At 34.8% G+C, this 21,653-nt stretch overlaps 1 protein-coding gene across 1 annotated transcript in view; it reads right to left on the bottom strand.

The window, feature by feature from the left end:
* Window positions 1–4,291: 4,291 nt before the first annotated feature.
* Window positions 4,292–21,653, bottom strand: part of LOC142345580 (proliferation-associated protein 2G4-like) — a 30,236-nt gene continuing 12,874 nt past the window's right edge. The window contains exons 7-9 of the mRNA XM_075397700.1: window positions 18,231–18,368; window positions 16,972–17,022; window positions 4,292–5,789 (exon numbers count right to left, since the gene is read on the bottom strand). Of these exons, the coding sequence (XP_075253815.1) occupies window positions 5,721–5,789; window positions 16,972–17,022; window positions 18,231–18,368 (258 nt within the window). The 3' untranslated portion in view covers window positions 4,292–5,720. The remainder of the gene's footprint in view (window positions 5,790–16,971; window positions 17,023–18,230; window positions 18,369–21,653) is intronic.

The following is a 21,653-nucleotide window of genomic DNA, read 5'->3' as shown; positions in this document are numbered from 1 at the left end:
AGCAGAACACACAAACATGCTTTATTGTCACTGAAACATGGATAAACGATAGTCAGAATATACCCTTGAATTTGTTAAGCATCAATCACCACTTTGTTCATCAAAGTAGATCAAAATTGACGCAGTTAACGAGAGGGAGTGAAGTAGGAACATGGGTAACAAATACATTCAAACATAAAATAAGGAATGATCTCAACTCTATTAACAAAGTGTTTTATGAATCTCTACGGGTTGAAATACAAGCACCGTTTAAGGAAAAACTTCTAATAAACGTTTCTTATTGTCCTAACAAAAACTTGAGCGAATTTCTTCTAAATGAGATGACATCAGAAATTTCAGGCGCATATTCATAACAGATAAAGTAAAGCTATTCGGAGACTATAAAATAAACTATTTCAATCAAAGAGAGAGTTATTTACACAATTTGCTTCCAACAAATGGGCTTGAATTAGTAAATAAAAAACTCCACCCTGGACGAATGGAAATCAGGAAACACTGACTGATGACTGTTTAACCACAAAACACCAAATTTTTTATACAACCGTTAACGAGCAGTTGTTTGGAAGTGATCATTTTACACAAAATTTCCTTTCGTCACTAGACATTGATTATGAATAAAAAAAACTCAGTTTCTTATAGGGATACTAGAAAATTTACAAGAGCTAATCTTAACAAAAAAATGCATCAGCGGACTGGAGTCCCGTGTATCAACAAAACAATGCAACTCAACTTTTGAAATATTTTCAAATATAATTGAAAATATTCTGATTAATATAGCTCCTATTAAAATAGGAGAGCTATCGTCAAAATCAACAAAAAAGAAATGGTTATCAGAGAAATATTGAATCTTATTGACGAAAACCACAGGATTGTCAATATTTGGAAGGGAAAAGCAGACCTTGACACATATTACTTATACAAAAGAATAAGAAACCATACAAACAGCCTATTTAGAAGAGCGAGTAACAATTATTCAGAGAAATTGTTCGAAAGTCTTCCCGATTCAAAGCAACAGTGGAAATTCATTATAGCCAAAACAAAATATGAGGATGAAAATAGCAAAATTTCTGGAATTCGTTTTAACCGCGGTATCTCAAAGATAAAAAAGAAATCGCTAGCACAATTATTATTTGTTTTTCTAAATTAGGTTTTTACGCAGCCGAGACAGAAAAGGTTGAGCTACCGGATTATGCTTTTGACAAAACTGTGTTTTCCTTCAGACATATAACGAGAAAAAAACTGTTTACTGTAATTGATCAATTACCACAAAACAAAGCAGCGGGTCCTGGAATACTTACTACATGGTCCTTCAAGTGTAGCAAAGTGTCTATTGGAAGACATTTACAGTTTGCAATAAACGAATGCATATCGAAAAATTTTTCCCGACATACTTAAAAAAGCATATGTAACTCCAATTTACAAAAGAAGTGATCCACTGGAAGCAGAAAACTACATACCAATTTCAGTTACACCGACTCTTGTAAAAATTATGGACTTTTGCTCCAACAAATGGTAGAACATGTTGAAAAGTATGAAATAGTCAACAAAAATCAATTTGGGTTTCCGAAAAGAAAATCTTCGAATGACAGTTATTTCGCTGACAGAATCAATGAAAAGTTCGTTAGAAGAAAATGAAACTGTTGTTAGTATACTCTTCGAATTAGCCAAAGCATGTAACTCAATATCACAAAATTTTTCTCGGTATAATTACAAAATATAGATTTAGTACGGAATCAATTGAAATGCTAGAGTCGTTTTTGTCTAAGAGAAAACAATGCGTAAAGAACGACATTGAATATTCGAACTGGGTGACAATCAATCACGGAGTACCTCAAGGAACAGTTCTCGGACCTTTAATTTTTATAAGTATATCAACGATTTCCCAGAAAAAATGAAAAAAAAAAGATGTTTTACAGTTTGCAGATGACATGCATTATTTGTCATTCCAAATCCAATGAAAATCTCTTATGCGAAATTATCAGTGTATTTGAAAATACTGACAGTTATATGAGGCAGAATATGCTAACTTTAAACCCAAATAAAACAGAATTTGTGGTTTTTTCAAAATGGTGATTCAAAAATTGAACAATTGCATTAGAATGGAATTTTCATGGAGCCAAAAAATTGTCGTTATTTAGGATTTACGATTGATAACAATCTAAATTTTTTACATATAGCTAAACAAAACGTTCACAAAAATGGCAAATGCTTTTAGGTCAATTTACTTAGTAAGACATCTACCATTAAAAGCAAGAATCGGAATTTTAAAATCACTTGTTTTTCCCATCTCAATTTCAGTGCGATTTTTTTTCAACCGTTGTTTGTTATGTCACTTCAGAAAGTTAATAGACAAATAAACTGGGAAACAAAGGTTTGCCACCTGCGCAAAAAGTTTCACAGTGCAAGAGATCTAGTATTGAAAAAAATTTTACCAGCAGAGCTTTTAATTAAAAAAAGTTTGTGTTCTTAAATTTTTTGACCTCCCCTCACAATATAAAGAGAGCAGTCGAGAAACCAGAAACACCTCATTCAGGATTTTTGAAAAGTACGAATTGAACAAAAACTCCAGAACTGTCCAGTTTTTTTCCAAAGAATAAGTGCCAATCCAAATGGAGTGACAGGTCACTGATCAGAAATTTTTCTTGGAAGTGGAATAATTTACCAATTGAAATCCGAAAAGAAAAACTACAAATAAATTTAAAGAAAAACTAAATAGCGAAATGGTCAAAATGCATGAACGTGATAGATAGATCTTCAAATAGATAGACAAGTAGGCGGCTTTATGATTTTTTTCTACTGAAGTATAAAGACCAAACTATGCATATATTCACGAGGCAATTTTGAAAATGAATATTTAACCAAACGTTTTTGTTGTGGTTATAACTACAAATTTACATTTTAAGATTTAAAAAATAAAAAAGACTTGACGAGAGGGTGGAGTGGAGGAGGTTGGAGTTTAATTAAGGAGGGCTGCCTAAGGGGTGACAGTGAGGGGTCAAATCGCAAGGTGGAGGGGGTGGGGGAGTATGGGGGGCCAGTGTGGGGTCAAGATTAAGAACCGCCCTTCACACCATGAAAATGGCATTTAAAACAGTTTTGGTAAATCTCCTACTTAGAAAGTATTAAGGCGTAAGGTTCTTAGAGAGCTGCTCACCCATTTGATGCCCTCCATGCTCTACCTGCTTACCCGGTTTTTGAGGAAGAAAAGTCAAATGGGTAAGACGAAAATCGGTCCAGCGAAAAATCGCATAAAAATAGACTAGAGGACTAATATAATTGCTACAAATTTCGTTTGAGGCCCTTAAGAACATTAATCAGCACCTCGGATTTTCCTCGGAGTTTAGTACCCTCTCGATGATGACGACAACAAACTTGTGGTAATGTTCACCGTTACACGTGGCTATGCAAGCACAAATCAGCAACAAAACTTCTTGTCTTTGATGTACTAAATATGATCTAGAAGCTCTTAAATTTAATTGCTTCAAAAACGAATTGTGAACAAAAAGTTTCAAGTTTGGCCACAATGTAACAGCAAAATTCACGTCATTACACCACATCAATTACGTCATATCAACAGTACTCTACGTAGCATCTCTCCTTTTCCACCACAAAAGATCAAAATAAATGCACTTCCTAAATGTGAACAATTAACTGCACTTCCGCGGTAGTTATTATAACATCAATAATAATGCAACTGCCCCCACCCCCCCTCCCCCTTCGGTAGATTACGACATAGATGATTGACTGCCTTTTATATTACATAAATTGTAACGGACAGTCCTACTTCTTATTGAGCTATACAAAACATTGTCATTGAATGAATCAGTGCAAACGATGCATTAGTTAGAGCAAACGATTCATTCTAGGTAATGAAAACAAAAATGCGGTTGATGGGGGGGGGGGGGGTGACAGTCCGTAATAATAATAATAGGATAAAGGTCAAAGCCAGCCTGCCAGCGAAGAGAATTAAAGAGATCATCAAAGCAAAGACTACATACAAAGAAGACGAAAAACAATCACAAAATTAAATATGCGGAACTGTTTTTAATTTTGTTGTTTTTTATGCTTTTAATTTTTTGTTTTCAAATTACGAACGTTGAAATTGTCAAGAAGTTCATAATTAGATTATTATACTCAAGCAAACCGAATTAGCAATAAAGTTACTTTTTTCAAACTAACTCGAACATTTCTAATAAAAAAATGCAAAAGCAGATTGAAAGAAAATACTTTTACATACTTTTATTATAGATACCGACTATAATTAAGCTTTGCAAAAAAACAGTTCGACAAATAAAAATAAATAGTGAATTGCCCAATAGTTATTAGATTAATCCGAAATCACATCCAAATAGGGATACCATTAAAACACCAGAACAGCACGAAACGTTAGCTTTTCAAAAATCAACTTCACATTGATGGGAAAAATTTAATTGGCTGCAACCAGATTAGCAGTTTGGTTAGATGTTTATTATCTCGAAATTTAGGATATTCTTCCTTTATCGGTTGAGGAAAAAAATCAACTCCAGAAATTAAAATTACTAACAACCATTTCCAATTTCTACCACAGGGTACGGCTTTTGAACGTACGAGAGTTCTTTTACTCCACTGATATTTCTACCATAATAATTTAATAATTACTTCAAAACCAAAATCCCAAAAACATTCAGTTCTGAATCTTGTTCACAGATTAATGACTTCGCCAAAATTGTTCACGCAGGAAACCATAACCCAGTGACATAAATTTTACCGAGACATACAAGATATTGCGTTTCTCGACAAAATTTGCTATCTTCAGAAAGATCGACAATTATCTTGTCAAGTCAACTTTTAATGATAAATCTTAACAATGCTTTAAAATATCTTCAAACAAATGCAAAGATGATGCAAGTTTGTGCATACCCAAATTTCTTTTCACCAAGAATCTTATCACGATCTTATCAAATTGGAGAAGTCTCTTTTCAATGGGGAAATGGGCCAATCACAGTTCACGTCAATCCGTGGAGATCAGTTTCTGCTTAGATACAATATCTGAGATGATAAGATTGACAATAACAGTCCATATATCACATCAAAGGCCAGAAAACGATCTAAATACGGCAAATCTTTCTCTATCGAAAGAAACTGTTACTTGCAAAGCAGAATCCTAAATATTACGCAATAATAGACAGCTACTGTTAATCGGGCACGTCTAATAAGAACCCAAATTTCAGTTATCAATGTGAAAGAGTGGGATTAGAAGGAACAGTTTCTTGATGTATGTAATCAACTTACTCTATCTACTTGTACAGAACAAAAAGATATGATTAAATCAACTACTGTTCAATTGCTACGCTCTATGGCCCTTTTAAAAAGCTGGTTAGCTACACGCGGCTTCTAATAACTCAGCCAGCAAAAATCACACCAACTTTATCAACCGGATTGCATTCCAGAAGCAACATTTTTATTGCTCTTTTCGTAGAATTTGGCATTTCGGCTTTTCTGTCGTTTAAGATCGAGATTTACAGCTCAAAGTTTACTAGCGAGATTTAACTGACTATTGTGACTCAGTTTCTGCTGACAGAATTTCCTCGTCAAAACATTTTTCTTCAAACTGGAAAAATCGCCATTGTGGGTATTGTTGTGTTATTTATGCCTTATTGCTGATGCTACTGTTTACTGTATCACAGTTGTACACTTCTAGCATTTCCCTGATGTGGCTTGTTATTGTTATTGTTGTTTGTTTATGACTGAACTGGAACTGGGGCTGTGGCTGCGTCACCTGAGGGGTTTGTGGTCGCTTTTCCAGCAGGCTAGAACATGCCATCAATATTATGTGAACATAGCCGGCAGACTATTGCCGATTGCGACCACGGATATTCCTTCTTTAAGCTATTTCATTAAAAATTAGTGCTTAACATAGCAGACAGATTGCCGACAGATTACAAATTCACTCCTGTAGTTCATGTTCAGACAGTATCAAGATAGAAATAACAAAAGACAGAAATAGCATACAGATAGAAATGACAAAAATTAATAGCATAAAAAAAATACCCAGCAGACTACCGGAAAATAGTCGCCGTTGATTTCCATAACCAAGATTGGGATTGAAAGAAGAGAAGAAACTAATGATAAAAATGATTTTTTGTACACAAACAATTTTAAAGTGCGAACTATTTTGATGTCATTTTGGAGCTGAACATACTCCTGTTTCGTAGTGAGACGAAACAGGGGCTAGTATCAATACCAATAAGCATTAGAGATGGTAACTAAGAACAAAGTTTGAGTACTGGCATCTAAAATTGGCCTTTATGTGTTTATGGATCTCATTAAATTCTCATCAAACTCTCTCATTAAACCCATAAAAATGGCCTTTAGGGGTTTAATGAGAGAAGGGTGAAACTAGCCTAGAGATGTGTCAAAAAGATTTCACGCAAAATGTTGAACAAAATGTGAACTAAGGTAAAGCGAAAAAAAATTTTGTTCGGAGAAGTATAAAAACATAGCAGGACAAGTCCTGGTGTACAATTCAAAGAATGTTCACTGACTAAACCAAAACTAGACCTAAAACGGACCATGAGAGAATTGGGAAAAGCAGTTCTAAAAAAATCAGATCAAAAACAAAAAAAACAGAAAATTAATGTCAAAATGCCGCTATCGAGAACAAAAAAAACCAATAGCGAAAAATGTATATTTGAATCTAACAAAAAACCAGGCTTAGAATGAACTATGAATGGATTGGAAAAACGATTCAGAAAAAATCCGATCCAAAAAATAGAAAATACAGTAAAAACCAAAGTGAAATTGCCGCATGTGAACAAACATAGCCAGCAGATTGTCTGAATAGCTGCGAAAGAATAGACCTGCGTGCCATATAATAGAGAGAGAAAAACAGATACAGATCTAAATTGAAAAAAAAAATTGACGCCGCTCAAAAAACTAGGTAAAACATTCAGCGATAAATTAATAAAGCTTTTTAAAATCCATTCCACAGAAGCCTCTTATTAGGGACCTTTACTGCACATAGGAGTTCCTTTGACCTTAAAACGAATTCAAATTAAACTTTAAGTTTTAAAGTGCAAAAGTCATTTTATTGAGTGATGTAAGTCACGTATGATCAAAATCTAATCACGCAATAAACCTAAAAACTTTTGCTAAAGCGAGTGAGAAATGACGTCCCGCGCGCAAATGCCGTTAGTGAGAGGAAGAAATCATTCAGAAAATTTTACTTTTTCAGCTTTGCTGTGTGAACAAATGTAAAACGAAAAAAAGAGAGTCAGACGACGAAACAAAAAAAACAAGAGCACCGCAATATAGCTCCACTCAGATTACAGCTTCGCAGCTATAAAAAACCACTAGCTAGAAAGCGAACTTTCGTTCAAACACCGTTTTCTCACTCTACTTCAAAATTAGAGCAAAAAGAATTCACGCCGCAAATCCACTCGCTTTTGTACTCCATTTCCTGTTTCGGCCTGACCAATATCACTACTCTTGACTTCAAAAATCATGAAAATATGTGACCAGATCTTGAAAAAGACAGCGCCCCAAACCAATTCAAATTCTTTGAAGTGTAAAAATAGGAGCACTATCATAGCCATCTGAGAAGCTGAGGCGGCTATTAATAAATACCCAGCAAAAAGCCGAAAAAGAGCCACCGTTGATCCGCTTGCATATTCGGTTAGATTCTAAAACTACACTTATTTGAGCTTCTAAACTGAACGCTGTTAAGCATAATACTAAAGCCAGGTAGCAATCGCTTTAATGAACTTTGTCATCCTAAAGCACAATGACTTAATGAGAGGGATTTACCGGTTTATCCCTTTATTTTGATTTTGCACTTTTAAAATTGGTCGTATTCACTACATTACGTAATTCAATACGTGAAAGAATTTAAAATCAATTCAGTTAAAACAGTGATAAGAAATAATTCAGAACTCCAGAGTAAAAATCCTGATTTATGTATAAGCAAAAAATTTGGTCAAAAGGGAATTAAAGGCATAGCAGGACAAGTCCTGACATACAATTCAAAGAATTTTTGTTGACTGAATAAAAAACTATACCTAGAATGAACAATGATTGGATTAGGAAAACCTTTTGACTTTAATCATTGATTTTTCGACAACCATATTCATGACATTACGTAATTAAACGTGTGAAAGAATTTGAAATCCATTCAGTTCAAACATTGAGTCAGGTAAGTCGAATTTAAAAAAATAGCAGGACAAGTCCTGAAATACAATCCAAACAACTGAATGAAAAATTTAAGAGCTAATGTATCTGACCAGTAGATCAATTCAAAAATAACAGCCAAAATGCAAACAGTCTCAAAATTGGAGAAACAAACAATCAAACTAAACAAAAACAAATTCCTTGCTATAATTCTTGAAGCTTCTACCCTGCAGGTCAAATTTGATCAAATTAAATATACCCATTAAGTCACGCACAGGCCTTGAAAGGGCTTTTTTGGCCACTAGAGATGGAAGGATCGATTAACACGGAACAAGATAAGAATTTTCAAAAAATTTCACCCTTATTACAAAATATTACAGAAATCAGTGATATTAAAATGTTTAAGACTATTCTATATCAAAACCCCGATGAGTTTCACCGATCCCTTGAGCGGGAGAAACTCCAAAAATGACTTTGAGAAACTGCAAAATTAATGTTGCAAAATTATGTTTCCGCAACCAAAACAAATAGCTCACAAATGGTCATCAAAAGTAATTATGTCTTGCAAAATTGACAAACGTCAATTTAAGACTTACAAACAAAAAGCTCAAAAATGACAAAAAACGTGAAAAATTGTATTTTGACTCCAAAACATCTAAAAATGATCTTTCAACCTTGAATTAAGGCCCTCCCAGCAGCTGCACCACTCTAAGCACTTGAAGGACTGCTAAAGCCAGTTTTGGGCCTCACCAACAAAGATCAGTCATTGAAAAATAATCGAAACCAACTTACAAAAAAGACAGAGCGCAATTAATCAATAAATTGTAGGAAAAACAGTAAAAACCAAAGTGAAATTGCCGCATGTGAACAAACATAGCCGACAGATTGCCAGAAGAGCTGCGAAAGAATAGACCTGCGTGCCATATAAGAGAGAGAGAGAGAAACAAATTGACGCCGCTCAAAAAACTAGGTAAAACATTCAACGATAAATCAATAAAGCTTGTTAAAATTCATTCCACCGAAACCTCTTATTAGGGACCTTTACTGCACATAGGATTTCCTTTGACCTTAAACAAATTCAAATTAAACTTTAAGTTTTAAACTGCAAAAGTCATTTTATTGAGTGAGGTAAGTCACGTATGATCAAAATCTAATCACGCAATTAACCTAAAAACTTTTGCTAAAGCGAGTGAGAAATGACGTCACGCGCGCAAATGCCGTTAGTGAGAGGAAGAAATCATTCAGAAAATTTTACTTTTTCAGCTTTGCTGTGTGAACAAATGTAAAACGAAAAAAAGAGCGTCAGACGACGAAACAAAAAAAATAAGCACCGCAATATAGCTCCGCTCAGCTTACAGCTTCGCAGCTATAAAAAAAACCACAAGCGAGAAAGCGAACTTTTATTCAAACACCGTTTTCTCGCTCTACTTCAAAATTAGAGCAAAAAGAATTCACGCCGCAAAACCACTTGCTTTTGTACTCCATTTCCTGTTTCGGCGTGACCAATATCACTACTCTTGACTTCAAAAATCATGAAAATGTGTGACCAGATCTTGAAAAAGACAGCGCCCCAAAACAATTCAAATACTTTGAAGTGTAAAAATAGGAGCACTATCATAGCCATCTGAGAAGCTGAGAATTCTATAAATAAATAGCCAGCAAAAAGCCGGAAAAGAGCCACCGTTGACCCGCTTGAATATTCGGTTAGATTCTAAAACTACACTTAATTCAGCTTCAAAACTGAACGCTGTTAAGCATAATACTAAAGCCAGGTAGCAATCGCTTTAATGAATTTTGTCATCCTAAAGCACAATGACTTAATGACAGGGATTTCCCGGTTTATCCCTCTATTTTGATTTTGCACTTTTGAAATTGGTCCGTATTCACTACATTACGTAATTCAATACGTGAAAGAATTTAAAATCAATTCAGTTAAAACAGTGATAAGAAATAAGTCAGAACTCCAGAGTAAAAATCGTGACTTATGTATAAGCAAAAAATTTGGCCAAAAGGGAATTAAAAGCATAACAGGACAAGTCCTGACATACAATTCAAAGAATTTTTGTTGACTGAATAAAAAACTATACCTAGAATGAACAATGATTGGATTAGTAAAACCTTTTGATTTTAATCATTGACTTTTCGACAACCATATTCACGACATTACGTAATTCAACGTGTGAAAGAATTTGAAATCCATTCAGTTCAAACATTGAGTGAGGTAAGTCGAATTTAAAAAAAATAGCAGGACAAGTCCTGAAATACAATCCAAACAACTGAATGAAAAAATTAGAGCTAATGTATCTGACCAGTAGATCAATTCAACAATAACAGCCAAAATGCAAACAGTCTCAAAATTGGAGAAACAAACAATCAAACAAATTCATTGCTATAATTCTTGAAGCTTCTACCCTGCAGGTCAAATTTGATCAAATTAAATATACCCATTAAGGCACGCACAGGCCTTGAAAGGGCTTTTTTGGCCACTAGAAATGGAAGGATCGATTAACACGGAACAAGATAAGAATTTTCAAAAAATTTCACCCTTATTACAAAAAATTGCAGAAATCAGTGATAATAAAAAGTTTAAGACTATTCTATATCAAAACCCCGATGAGGTTCACCGATCCCTTGAGCGGGAGAAACTCCAAAAATGACTTTGAGAAACTGCAAAATTAATGTTGCAAAATTATGTTTCCGCAACCAAAACAAATAGCTCACAAATGGTCATCAAAAGTAATTATGTCTTGCAAAATTGACAAACGTCAATTTAAGACTTACAAACAAAAAGCTCAAAAATGACAAAAAACGTGAAAAATTGTATTTTGACTCCAAAACATCTAAAAATGATCTTTCAACCTTGAATTAAGGCCCTCCCAGCAGCTGCACCACTCTAAGCACTTGAAGGACTGCTAAAGCCAGTTTTGGGCCTCACTGCTCATTGGGCCTTACCAACAAAGATCGAAGTCATTGAAAAATAAGCGAAACCAATTTAAATTGTAGGAAAAACATGAATCCTTTAACGGAGAAATATTCATAATTATGACAATACAATCTCTGATATCAAGAATAAACTTCTCTACCACATATGTTACCTCCTTGCATATAACAAAAGCAGCACAATAACAGTAAAAATTAAATTGCAATTTCAAGTACGTCGCAACAAAATATCGAAGCCTCCAAGAAAACAGAAAAAGAACAGTTCAACCAGCCTCACGGATTCACTATCTCCGAAAAAACGTACAATTTTCGTGAACAAAGTAAAAAAAATAGAAACACTTCAGGCCAAAAACATTCACTCCAAAACGCTTTAAAAATATAAAGGTGGTGTAGCCTAAATAAATTTTTAAGGATGCAAATTATTCCAAACACTAAGGGGGGGTTAGATCCAGCGACCTCCGGTGTACTGCAGTGAATCATTAACCACTTGGCTATCAGGGCCTTGTTATCTATCTTACAATTGCTTTTCCTTTAGCAACAAAATTTCTGAATACGACACATTTACAATCGTTGCTTCAAACTACGTTCGACACCAAATACAAGCAAATTTGTTCCAAGAAGTTAATTGATAGAGCTGACAAACAGCCGCTGTTGACACTACTGACAGACTTTGGGGTGGAAACAGTTCGAAGAAAAAGTCTCAAAAAGCATTCTAATTTGGACCGCAGTTTCAATAGAATCAATAAATGGAGGCGAAATCAGCCTGTAAATATGAGTACAATAAGCTCGCTACCAATGCCAGTTATCAGTATACTCTAAGGAACTCTAATAATCTAATAACGTAAAGCACTGTGTCAAGTCTTAGTACCCTGGCTCTATTGGTTCTTCCTATTTCTTTCGATTTCACTCTTTGACTGTCAACGTAAAATTGCCTAAAATCTAAATTCCAATTAGTAGAAACAGTGAGTGAACTAAGTCAGAGATTAAACGCAAAACCTCCGACTTGTATAAAATGAAAAACAATTAAAAGGTAAAACAATTTAAAAAACAGCAGGACATGTCCTGACCTAAAATTATAAGAACTTCCAATGCCTAGACAATGAAACTTGACCTGAATAACTAGGGATCGGTTCTGAAACCCCTTAAAAATCAATTACAAAACAGTAAAAATCAAATTCAAATTGCCGCATGTGAACAAAAAATCACTAGCGAAAAAAGCTATTTTTTGTTCAAACAACGTTTTCTCACTCAACTTTAAACGTCGAGTTCAAAAAATTGACGGCACAAAACCGCTGGCCTTTTCCCTATTCGCTCCACATCCTGTTTTGGCATGATCAAATTCACTACAGATGTTTGACTTCAAAAACTAACAAAATGAGTGAACAGATCTTAAGAAAAGACAGCGCCTCAATACAATTCAAATTCCTTGAATTGTAAAAGGTGAGCGCCTAATAATTAGCCTTTGAGAGGCTGACGGCGGTTAATAAAAAATTGACTTAAAATAAAACATTTTATAGCTAAATTATTTCTTACACCAAAACGCTAAGAGCTCCCAAAAGTGCTATCAAATAATAACTGCTAAATAAGGTCAAATGAGCAAAAAACGGCTAGAAACAGCTCACTACTTGCACTACACTAACAAAAACTGCTCAAAGTTGAGAAGTCATTCAGGAATCGGGGCGCATGAACAAAGATCTTCTCTCGTTCTGCAACAAAAAACTCACCACAACGTTTTACTTTCGCTTCTAGGTAAAAATCATTTCAATTTGACTTCAAAAACCAAATGTGAACACATCTTCAAGAAAAGACAGATCTTTGAATTGTAAAATAGCGCCGCAATAACAGCCGGCCGAAAAGATGAGGCCGGTTATTTAGGGCCAATAAAATTGAACAATCAGAGCTCGGAAAAAATTTTGTTTTTTATTCTCATTCTGTGGCATCTTCCTCTGCGCCACTTCGACTTTCTGCGTTTGACTTATTACAGGCGCAAGATAAACAAATCTATAGGTTTCAAACCACAATGAATTTGAGCATTGAGAAAAGATAGAACTCGCAATTCTCCACACCTAACCTAATTATCCACTTATCTTTTGCTTAATCAGACCAAAGAATAAACAAACAGACTACCTACGTAATAATTGCACTCAATTGACAGGCAAGCAGTTGATTTTGGTTCTAGCTAGTGACTACCAACTGACAAACATAGCAGGCATATGGCCGAAATAGTTGCAAACCTGACTTTCGTAATGTAGAATATAGATAGCAACAGGTACAAAAATGATGCAGTTGTCAACTTTTTGAGAGACCAAAACGTTTTCAAACTAAAAATTTCTTTCCGGGAAATAAAAATTTACTAATTTATTTTGGTCACCATGCTTTATCGTTAACATTGACTCTTATATATGAGTCGTATATTGACCTTGAACGGGGTTAGAGTGACCGCCAACTGACCTTAATCAGGTTAGAAGTCATTCAGAGAGTGGGGTAAGTCCGTTATGAAAAAAAGAACTTATCGCACAGTTCAGCTTTAAAAAAATGACGTCACGCCAATAAAAACAGCCAAACAACCGACTAATATCGGGCGAATTGCTCTCAAACGACAAGCGAGCGACTGGCTTCGTCAGTAGCTATCGACGGTTTAGTGAGGCTAGCTTTAGCTTAATTGAAGGGGCGTGAAGTTAGCGCTGCGGGGGGGGGGGGGGGGGGAGGTTTGGTGCGCCGGAGGGGGCAACTGTGGGAGGGGTCTCTTTCTTTGGCTGTACGGGGCCCTTACAGCCTGAACGATGTGCATGGGTGGGGATTGGGGGGAGGGGGGCTCATCCTTTAGTGACCGCCGGTCATACCATAAATATAAGTCTCCCAAAACAGTTTGTGAATCGCATACTTGGAGATGAGTAAGCTGTAAGGCGCTAAGAGAACATATTGCTGGGCGCTGCCTGTTTATCCCGTTTTTGAGGACGAAAAGTCAAATGGGTCAGACGAAAAATCGGTCAAGCGAAAAATTGCATTAAAAAAGACCATCAGGACTAATATAATTGCTACAAACTTCGATTGAGAGTAATTAAAAAGTGAAATTTTGAAGTATGCTGCGTGAAAAAACGACATAACAGACTAAGGTCAAGCTAATTGCTCTCAAACGACCGGCGAGCGGCTGGCTTCGTCATTAGCTAGCCACATTTTAGTGAGGCTAGCTTTATGTTAATTGAAGGGGCGTGATGTGAGCGTAATAGATGATGACATCACGCCAAATAACAGCAGCTGAAGTGCGGCATCAAAAGAGCTAAGGAAATAGAGAGAGAGAGAGAGAGAGAGATAGTGTAGGAGAGATAAAACGTCAAATACAAAGCGAAGGAAAGAAATCCCAAGCAACAGAGATAGAGAGAGAGGAGTACTTTCCATGATGAGATTCTAGCAACTTCTCGTTATCTAGCCTTTTAAGTAATTAAATCATAGAAATGAACCGCAAATGCAAAATTCAAAAAAGTTTCCACATTTTGTAGTGAAAAAAGGCTCAAAACCATTTTGGTCGCTGGAGTTCTGTCATGTAACCCATCTGCAAGACTTAAAAAGTTTTGTTTGCCAGTAATGATCGTTAAACTCAGAAAAAGACAAAATGAAAAATTTAAAAAACAATTGCAAATTTTAAAAAAATCTTGCTAAAATTCGTCATATTAATATCTTCAGAAACATTTTATTGTATCCCTGTTCAGTATCCCTATTTCAAGCTCTAAAAAGTTTCACTGGCTCATAAAGATACGTAAATTTGTAACATGATAACTATTCCAAAAATTGAAAAAATAAAAACTTATCAAGAAATTTTTAACTCAAGTCATTAAAATATTGATAACCATTCCATTAACTCTAGAAACTATGCATCAGCTGACTATCAAACCCCTGGTTCCGGTAAAACATCAAATTTTTTAAAAAAGTGAAGATATTTTTATTCAAAAAATTGCTGATATTCGTGATATTAAAATCTTGAAAAAAAATCCAATATATCTAGAAACTAACATAAAAACAAAACCTAGAGGAGGTTTCTCGGCTCTTCAGGCTAGAAAAGCCTAAAAAATGACGAAAAATCTCAAAAAACTTAAAAAATGGCAAGTTTTATGAAAGGCTAAAATTTGTGATGATAAAAAGTTGAACACAATTGTTGACCAAAAAAATTTTCACAGTAACTTAAGGAGGTTTTCTGACTCATGGAGCTAGAAAAACCTGCTTAATGACAATAAATTTCAATAAATTGAAAAAATTTGCAAGTTTTATCAACAAATTGCTAAAATTTGTGATACTAAAAAGTAGAAAAAAAATCAAGGCCCATAAAAAAATTTCACGAAATTATCAAAACCTTAATGAGGTTTTCTGGCCCCTGGGTTTGGAAACACTTGAATGACAACAAAAGTCAAAAAGAAAAAAAGGCAAGTTTTGTCAAAAAAATGCTAAAATTCGTTGTTAAGATGTTGAAAACCATTCAATTGCAACTAGAAACCGTGCAGTGTTCTATTAGAGGAGGTTCTTTGACACCTAGGACTGAAAAAAACTCAAAAACCGACAATTTTCAAAAAGCTAGAAAAAAAATTAAAATTAGTATAACTTTGCTTGTTTTTGTTTTGATTATCAAAACATATCGCTCTTAAAATGGTCAGTAAAAGTATTTCTGTCTTGCAAAAGACCTTAATCAAATTTAACCAGCCTCCATTTAAAGACTACTCCAATAGAAAATTCGAAAAAATTTGTGTGCTCAAAAACTCCCTAAAAATGACCTTTAACTTTAAACTACGGCCTTCCCGGTAGCTTCATCACACTAAGCACTTGAAGTAATACTAAACGCGGCTAAGGACCTCTAATGAAACTTAACGCCCGCTGTGAGCTACCTGTTTATCCCGTTTTTAAGGACGAAAATTCAAATGCGTCAGTCGAAAAATCGCATAAAAAAGACCAACAGGACTAATATAATTGCTACAAATTTCGTTTGAGAGCAATTAAAAACGAAGAATAGCGTCAGACGACGAAACACAAACAGATCACCGAAATGTCGCTACGCTCAACTTACAGTTCCATAGCTATAAAAAACAAGAGAAATGGCATATACGGAGAAAACCCAGGAAAAGATAAGTAAAAAGGCAAGTCACATCTTTTTTAAAATCTCTACAAAATTATAACGCTGTACATCACAATAATAGTTCTAGAAAACGCCTTTCAAAATCGTTCTGCTGGATCAGTGATTCAACCAATTCCCTCCAGAGACATAGTATACAACAATTGAAAAATTCGAAAAAATCTGGAAACATAACCCAAATGTATCATTTATTTCAGCTAAAACTGCACTGTAACCTTGAGATATCAATTCTTGGTAGAATTTTTTGAAGAATAGCTCGATTGCATAGTGAACAAGGAAAAAGATTTTCGCGCTGCAAAGCTTAAAATAAGAAATAGTCATTTCGTCCAACAGGGCAAAATGGCAAAAAAATAGCATCAAATTGCATCTAAAGGTAATGACGTCACGCATTTAAGAGTACCAAAAGAGCAGAGAAATAGCTGCATGAAAAGATCAACAAAATATTTATTTTGAAGTTTACGTAGTGAAAGAATTTTAAAAACCCTGAAGCTTACATCCTCTTTTTCTGAGGCCAGACCAATACTCCTCCTAGAGTTGTAAAAACAAAACTGTAACGCGGCTTCGAAACGCTTCCTGCATTTGGACAAAAGCCAAATAATAGCTATAATCATCTATCGCAGCTATTACTGAAGGGAAATTATCCAAAAAATCTTATTGATCGTCAAAATTCATTAGGTTATGCAAGTTCAAACATGTTTTGTTTTTTTTTTCCACTAGAGTGGTGAATTGAAGATTAGAATGAGTCATGCGTAGAACTGTAATCTCACCTTTTTCTTTTTCTTCTTCTTGCTCAAGTCAATCTTCTCCTTAAGTAAGTTCTGAAACAAACACACCTCAATCAAATCAATATCGAGTCAGGAGCCTTTGCAATTTCTCCACGATCATGATGAATAAAATTAGTTCCCATAAATCTTTATAATAAATCTGTTGTCTAATTTTGCGTTGAGAGCTATTGTACACTAATTCAGGACAGTTATGGACAAGAAGAGAGCAACTGGTGTAATAGATACACGCTCAGAACAGACAGAATTTTCTCATGATAGTAGCTAGTACTTATATTTTCACTTATAATTACTTATATCGCAAAAGAAAGACATTTCCATTGCTTAATCTTCTGTCCCGACGGATCGAGTAGGAAAACGGGAATCAACGGGAATCAATTGGGATTATAATAGCGAGATATTCAATTTTTAATCACTAATTTGGAAACCGACAAACATTTCATTTTAATAAAATAAACCTCTTTTATTTTGACTGAAAAACCTTGCAAAACTCGAATCAAATTAGAAGATTGAGCGAACTGCTCAATCGCCATTATATAATAAACCCTTTCATTATGACAAAACTCGAATCAATTAAAACACTCATGTGCACTAAAATGCCGAAAGTCAACAGTGTCAAGTTAAAAGTTCAGAAGTTCCTATATACTTAGTCAGAAGTTGACTTTCAAGAACTTTCGTCATTGTAAAACATGCTCGTTTCACGTTTTAAGCAAGGCTGTGCTATTCTGCCGAAGTCACTTCGAAAATGTGGCTTAAAATCTCGAACCCCTATGCGGTTTTTGATTATTACCAGAAGTTCTCAGTGACTGCAAGCAGTCACGTAACCTTTACTTAATACACTATATGGTAAGTCCCATAAAATTGCAACGCAAGCGAACGTTTGAAAAATTCGGGGCATGCAAATGGGCAGTGCTTTGCTAGATATCTGCATGTTTTAAATTTGAACTTTGACCTTTGAAACGTTCGATAGCGTTGCAACTTTATGGGACTGACTGACTATAGATCATGGTCATTAACTGTTTGTGCAAGGACCTCTAATGAAACTTAACGTCCGCTGCGCCCTACCTGTTTATCCCGTTTTTAAGGACGAAAAGTCAAATGGGTCAGGCGAAAAATCACATACAAAAGACCAAAAGGACTAATATAATTGCTACAAATTTCGTTTGAGAGCAATTAAAAACGAAGAATAGCGTCAGACGACGAAACAAAAACATCACCAAAATGTCGCTAACTATTTTACTAACATTGATAGCTTCGTCTGTGATGCTGTGTTGACTGGAGTAGAGAGAGGGGTCGAAGTCAACGAAGGTGATCCTTTCTGGGCCCTTAGAGTGTACGAAGACTGTGAACTTGAACTGGGCCACAAACTCACCCTCTTCAACCTACACACACCAAACAAACAAACAAACAAACATGAATTGCTTTCCAGTTTAAGAATTATTGCAAGGAAAAGGCGGTAAAAATAATCATACGAGAAAAACAATCTATTCCGTGATTGCCAACCCAGTACATTTATCACCCCAGGACCCAGAATGTATGTCTAAGGATACATATATCAATATACAATTCGGTACATTGTACATAGATAGCGAATCACTGTTAATAACGGCTCCGATTGAAAGTTGCAAATAATATGGAACACACTGGGATTAGGGATCAAAATGATCAAAATTCAGAACGTTCTGAAGAAGTTACTATTTTCATATCTTCCAATGAATTAAATTATATTTCCTACAGAGGTTGGTGAAGCAATCTGAAGTTGAAAAAAGCGATCATCAGGGAAAAAATCGTCTTCCTAAAGAGCTCCTAAGATTTTATATTAAACAAAGCTTTTTCGAACATTCACAAAAATAGATATACACCAGCTTTGTCAAAGCCATCAAAATTTCTTTAAAAATATTTAGATAGTTCTTGGATTGTAAAAAAGGAGAGCGCCTAAATAACATCAAATTAAGGTTATAAATCATTGCTCTACCTTGATTAAAAATTTTGTATTCCAAATAGTTTAACCAAATTTAAATTTCATTTCATTTTGAAAATAATCGGTTTCATTTTAGCAGCAGACTAAAATTTGAATGCTCTCACTAAAAATCACCAAGAAAAAAAACAAAAATTCGGAGAGAAGAAGACACTCGAGAAGTGGAATCTTCAACAGAGCCGGCCCATTTCGGGAAAATAGCCGCTGTTGACTCGACTCGCTTGATGCACATTGGGGTTCAAATAGGGGTCCAAATAGGGGTTTTTGGTGTCAAAAACTGTTCTAAATGCTGGGGTAATTTCAGTTAGATTATTAAACTATACTTAATTCAGTTTCTAAACTGAAAACTACTAAGCTTTATACTAATGTCAGCTAGCAATCGCTCTAATGAACTTTGATAACCAAATGCATCATGACTTAATGACCGCGCTTAATCGTTCATCCCATTTCGTTTGATTCTCCTCTTTTGACTTTGACTGTATTCACTACATTGCCTAATTCAATGCGTGGAAGAAATTAAAATCCATTCAGTTAAAACAATGAGTGAGGTAATCTTCAAAATCGTGACTTAAGTAAATCGAAAAACCTGATCAAAAGCCAATTAAAAAAAACAGCAGAAAAGTTCTGGCCCGCAATTCAATTTTCCTTGACTTCACAAAAAAAATTAGACGTAGAATGTACTATTAAGAAAATAAATCCTAAAAAAAATCGAAAAAACAAGAATCAAAGCCAAAGTGCCGCATGTGAACAAAAAACAAATAGCGGGAAAAGGCGGTAAAAACAATCATACGAGAAAAACAATCTATTCCGTGATTGCCAACCCAGTACATTTATCACCCCTGGACCCAGAATGTATGTCTAAGGATACATATATCAAAATACAATTCGGTACATTGTACATAGATAGCGAATCACTGTTAATAACGGCTCCGATTGAAAGTTGCAAATAATATGGACCACACTGGGATCAGGGATCAAAATGATCAAAATTCAGAACGTTCTGAAGAAGTTACTATTTTCATATCTTCCAATGAATTAAATTATATTTCCTACAGAGGTTGGTGAAGCAATCTGAAGTTGAAAAAAGCGATTATCAGGGAAAACATCGTCTTCCTAAAGAGCTCATAAGATTTTATATTATACAAAGCTTTTTCGAACATTCACAAAAATAGATATACACCAGCTTTGTCAAAGCCATCAAACTTTCTTTAAAAATATTTAGATAGTTCTTGGATTGTAAAAAAGGAGAGCGCCTAAATAACATCAAATTAAGCTTATAAATCATTGCTCTACCTTGATTAAAAATTTTTGTATTCCAAATAGTTTAAAATTTAAATTTCATTTCAATTTTGTAAAAATAATCGGTTTCATTTTAGCAGCAGACTAAATTTTGAATGCTCGCACTAAAAATCACCAAGAAAAAAAACAAAAGTTCGGAGAGAAGAAGACACTCGAGAAGTGGAATCTTCAACAGAGCCGGCCCATTTCGGGAAAATAGCCGCTGTTGACTCGACTCGCTTGATGCACATTGGGGTTCAAATAGGGGTTTTTTGTGTCAAAAACTGTTCTAAATGCTGGGGTAATTTCAGTTAGATTATTAAACTATACTTAATTCAGTTTCTAAACTGAAAACTACTAAGCTTTATACTAATGTCAGCTAGCAATCGCTCTAATGAACTTTGATAACCAAATGCACCATGACTTAATGACCGCGCTTAATCGTTCATCCCATTTCTTTTGATTCTCCTCTTTTGACTTTGACTGTATTCACTACATTGCCTAATTCAATTGGTGGAAGAAAATAAAATCCATTCAGTTAAAACAATGAGTGAGGTAATCTTCAAAATCGTGACTTATGTAAATCGAAAAACCTGATCAAAAGCCAATTTAAAAAAACATAGCAGAAAAATTCTGGCCCGCGATTCAATTTTCTTTGACTTCACATAAAAAATTAGACGTAGTATGGACTATTAAGAAAATAAATCCTACAAAAAAAATCGAAAAAACAAGAATCAAAGCCAAAGTGCCGCATGTGAACAAAAACATGGCGAGAATGCAAATTTCTGTTCACACACCGTTTTAGCACTCTAAAACTCTAAAACTTAAGTAAAAAAATGCCACGTCAAAAAACCGCTCGCTTTTTTGTTCAGGCCCACTTCTTGTTTAGGCGCGACCGAAATCATTTCTTCAATTTGACCTCAAAAATAATGAAAATGTGTAAACAGATCTTTTCAGAAAACATAGCTGGAAAAATTGCGGAAACGACTCGAAGTCGTATCCCACGAAAGAAATGGCTTTTCAAATAGCTAACATCTCCTCACAAAAGTCAAAGTCTTAAGTCAAAGAACAAAAGAAAATTTGCCAGAAAAAATTAGGGAAACCAATTTATTTTTCATGTAGATCAATACACACAAAAAAACCGTTGCCTTATGCAACGAAAACTAGTTAAACAACTACAAAATATCAGCCAAGCCTCAATGAACTCACAAACATCTCTTTTTTTGAAGAAAAGGAGAAAAAAGAAATTGATTATTTGGCAAATTGCATAGAAACAGACAACTTTGTAGCAAAAGAAATTTTCATCCTTTGTAAAAAACAGAGCCCAAAAGCATGAGGCCGATTACCAAAAAATTCAATTAAAAGATACAATGGGCCCAAAAATTCAAAAAGAGTAAAAATAAGCATTGAA

This window comes from Convolutriloba macropyga, chromosome 9 (assembly GCF_964194025.1).
Source record: "Convolutriloba macropyga chromosome 9, txConMacr16.3, whole genome shotgun sequence".
NCBI lineage: Eukaryota > Metazoa > Xenacoelomorpha > Acoela > Convolutidae > Convolutriloba > Convolutriloba macropyga.
Note: the sequence above shows the minus strand (reverse complement) of the source record. Positions and strands in the feature narration are given on the sequence as shown.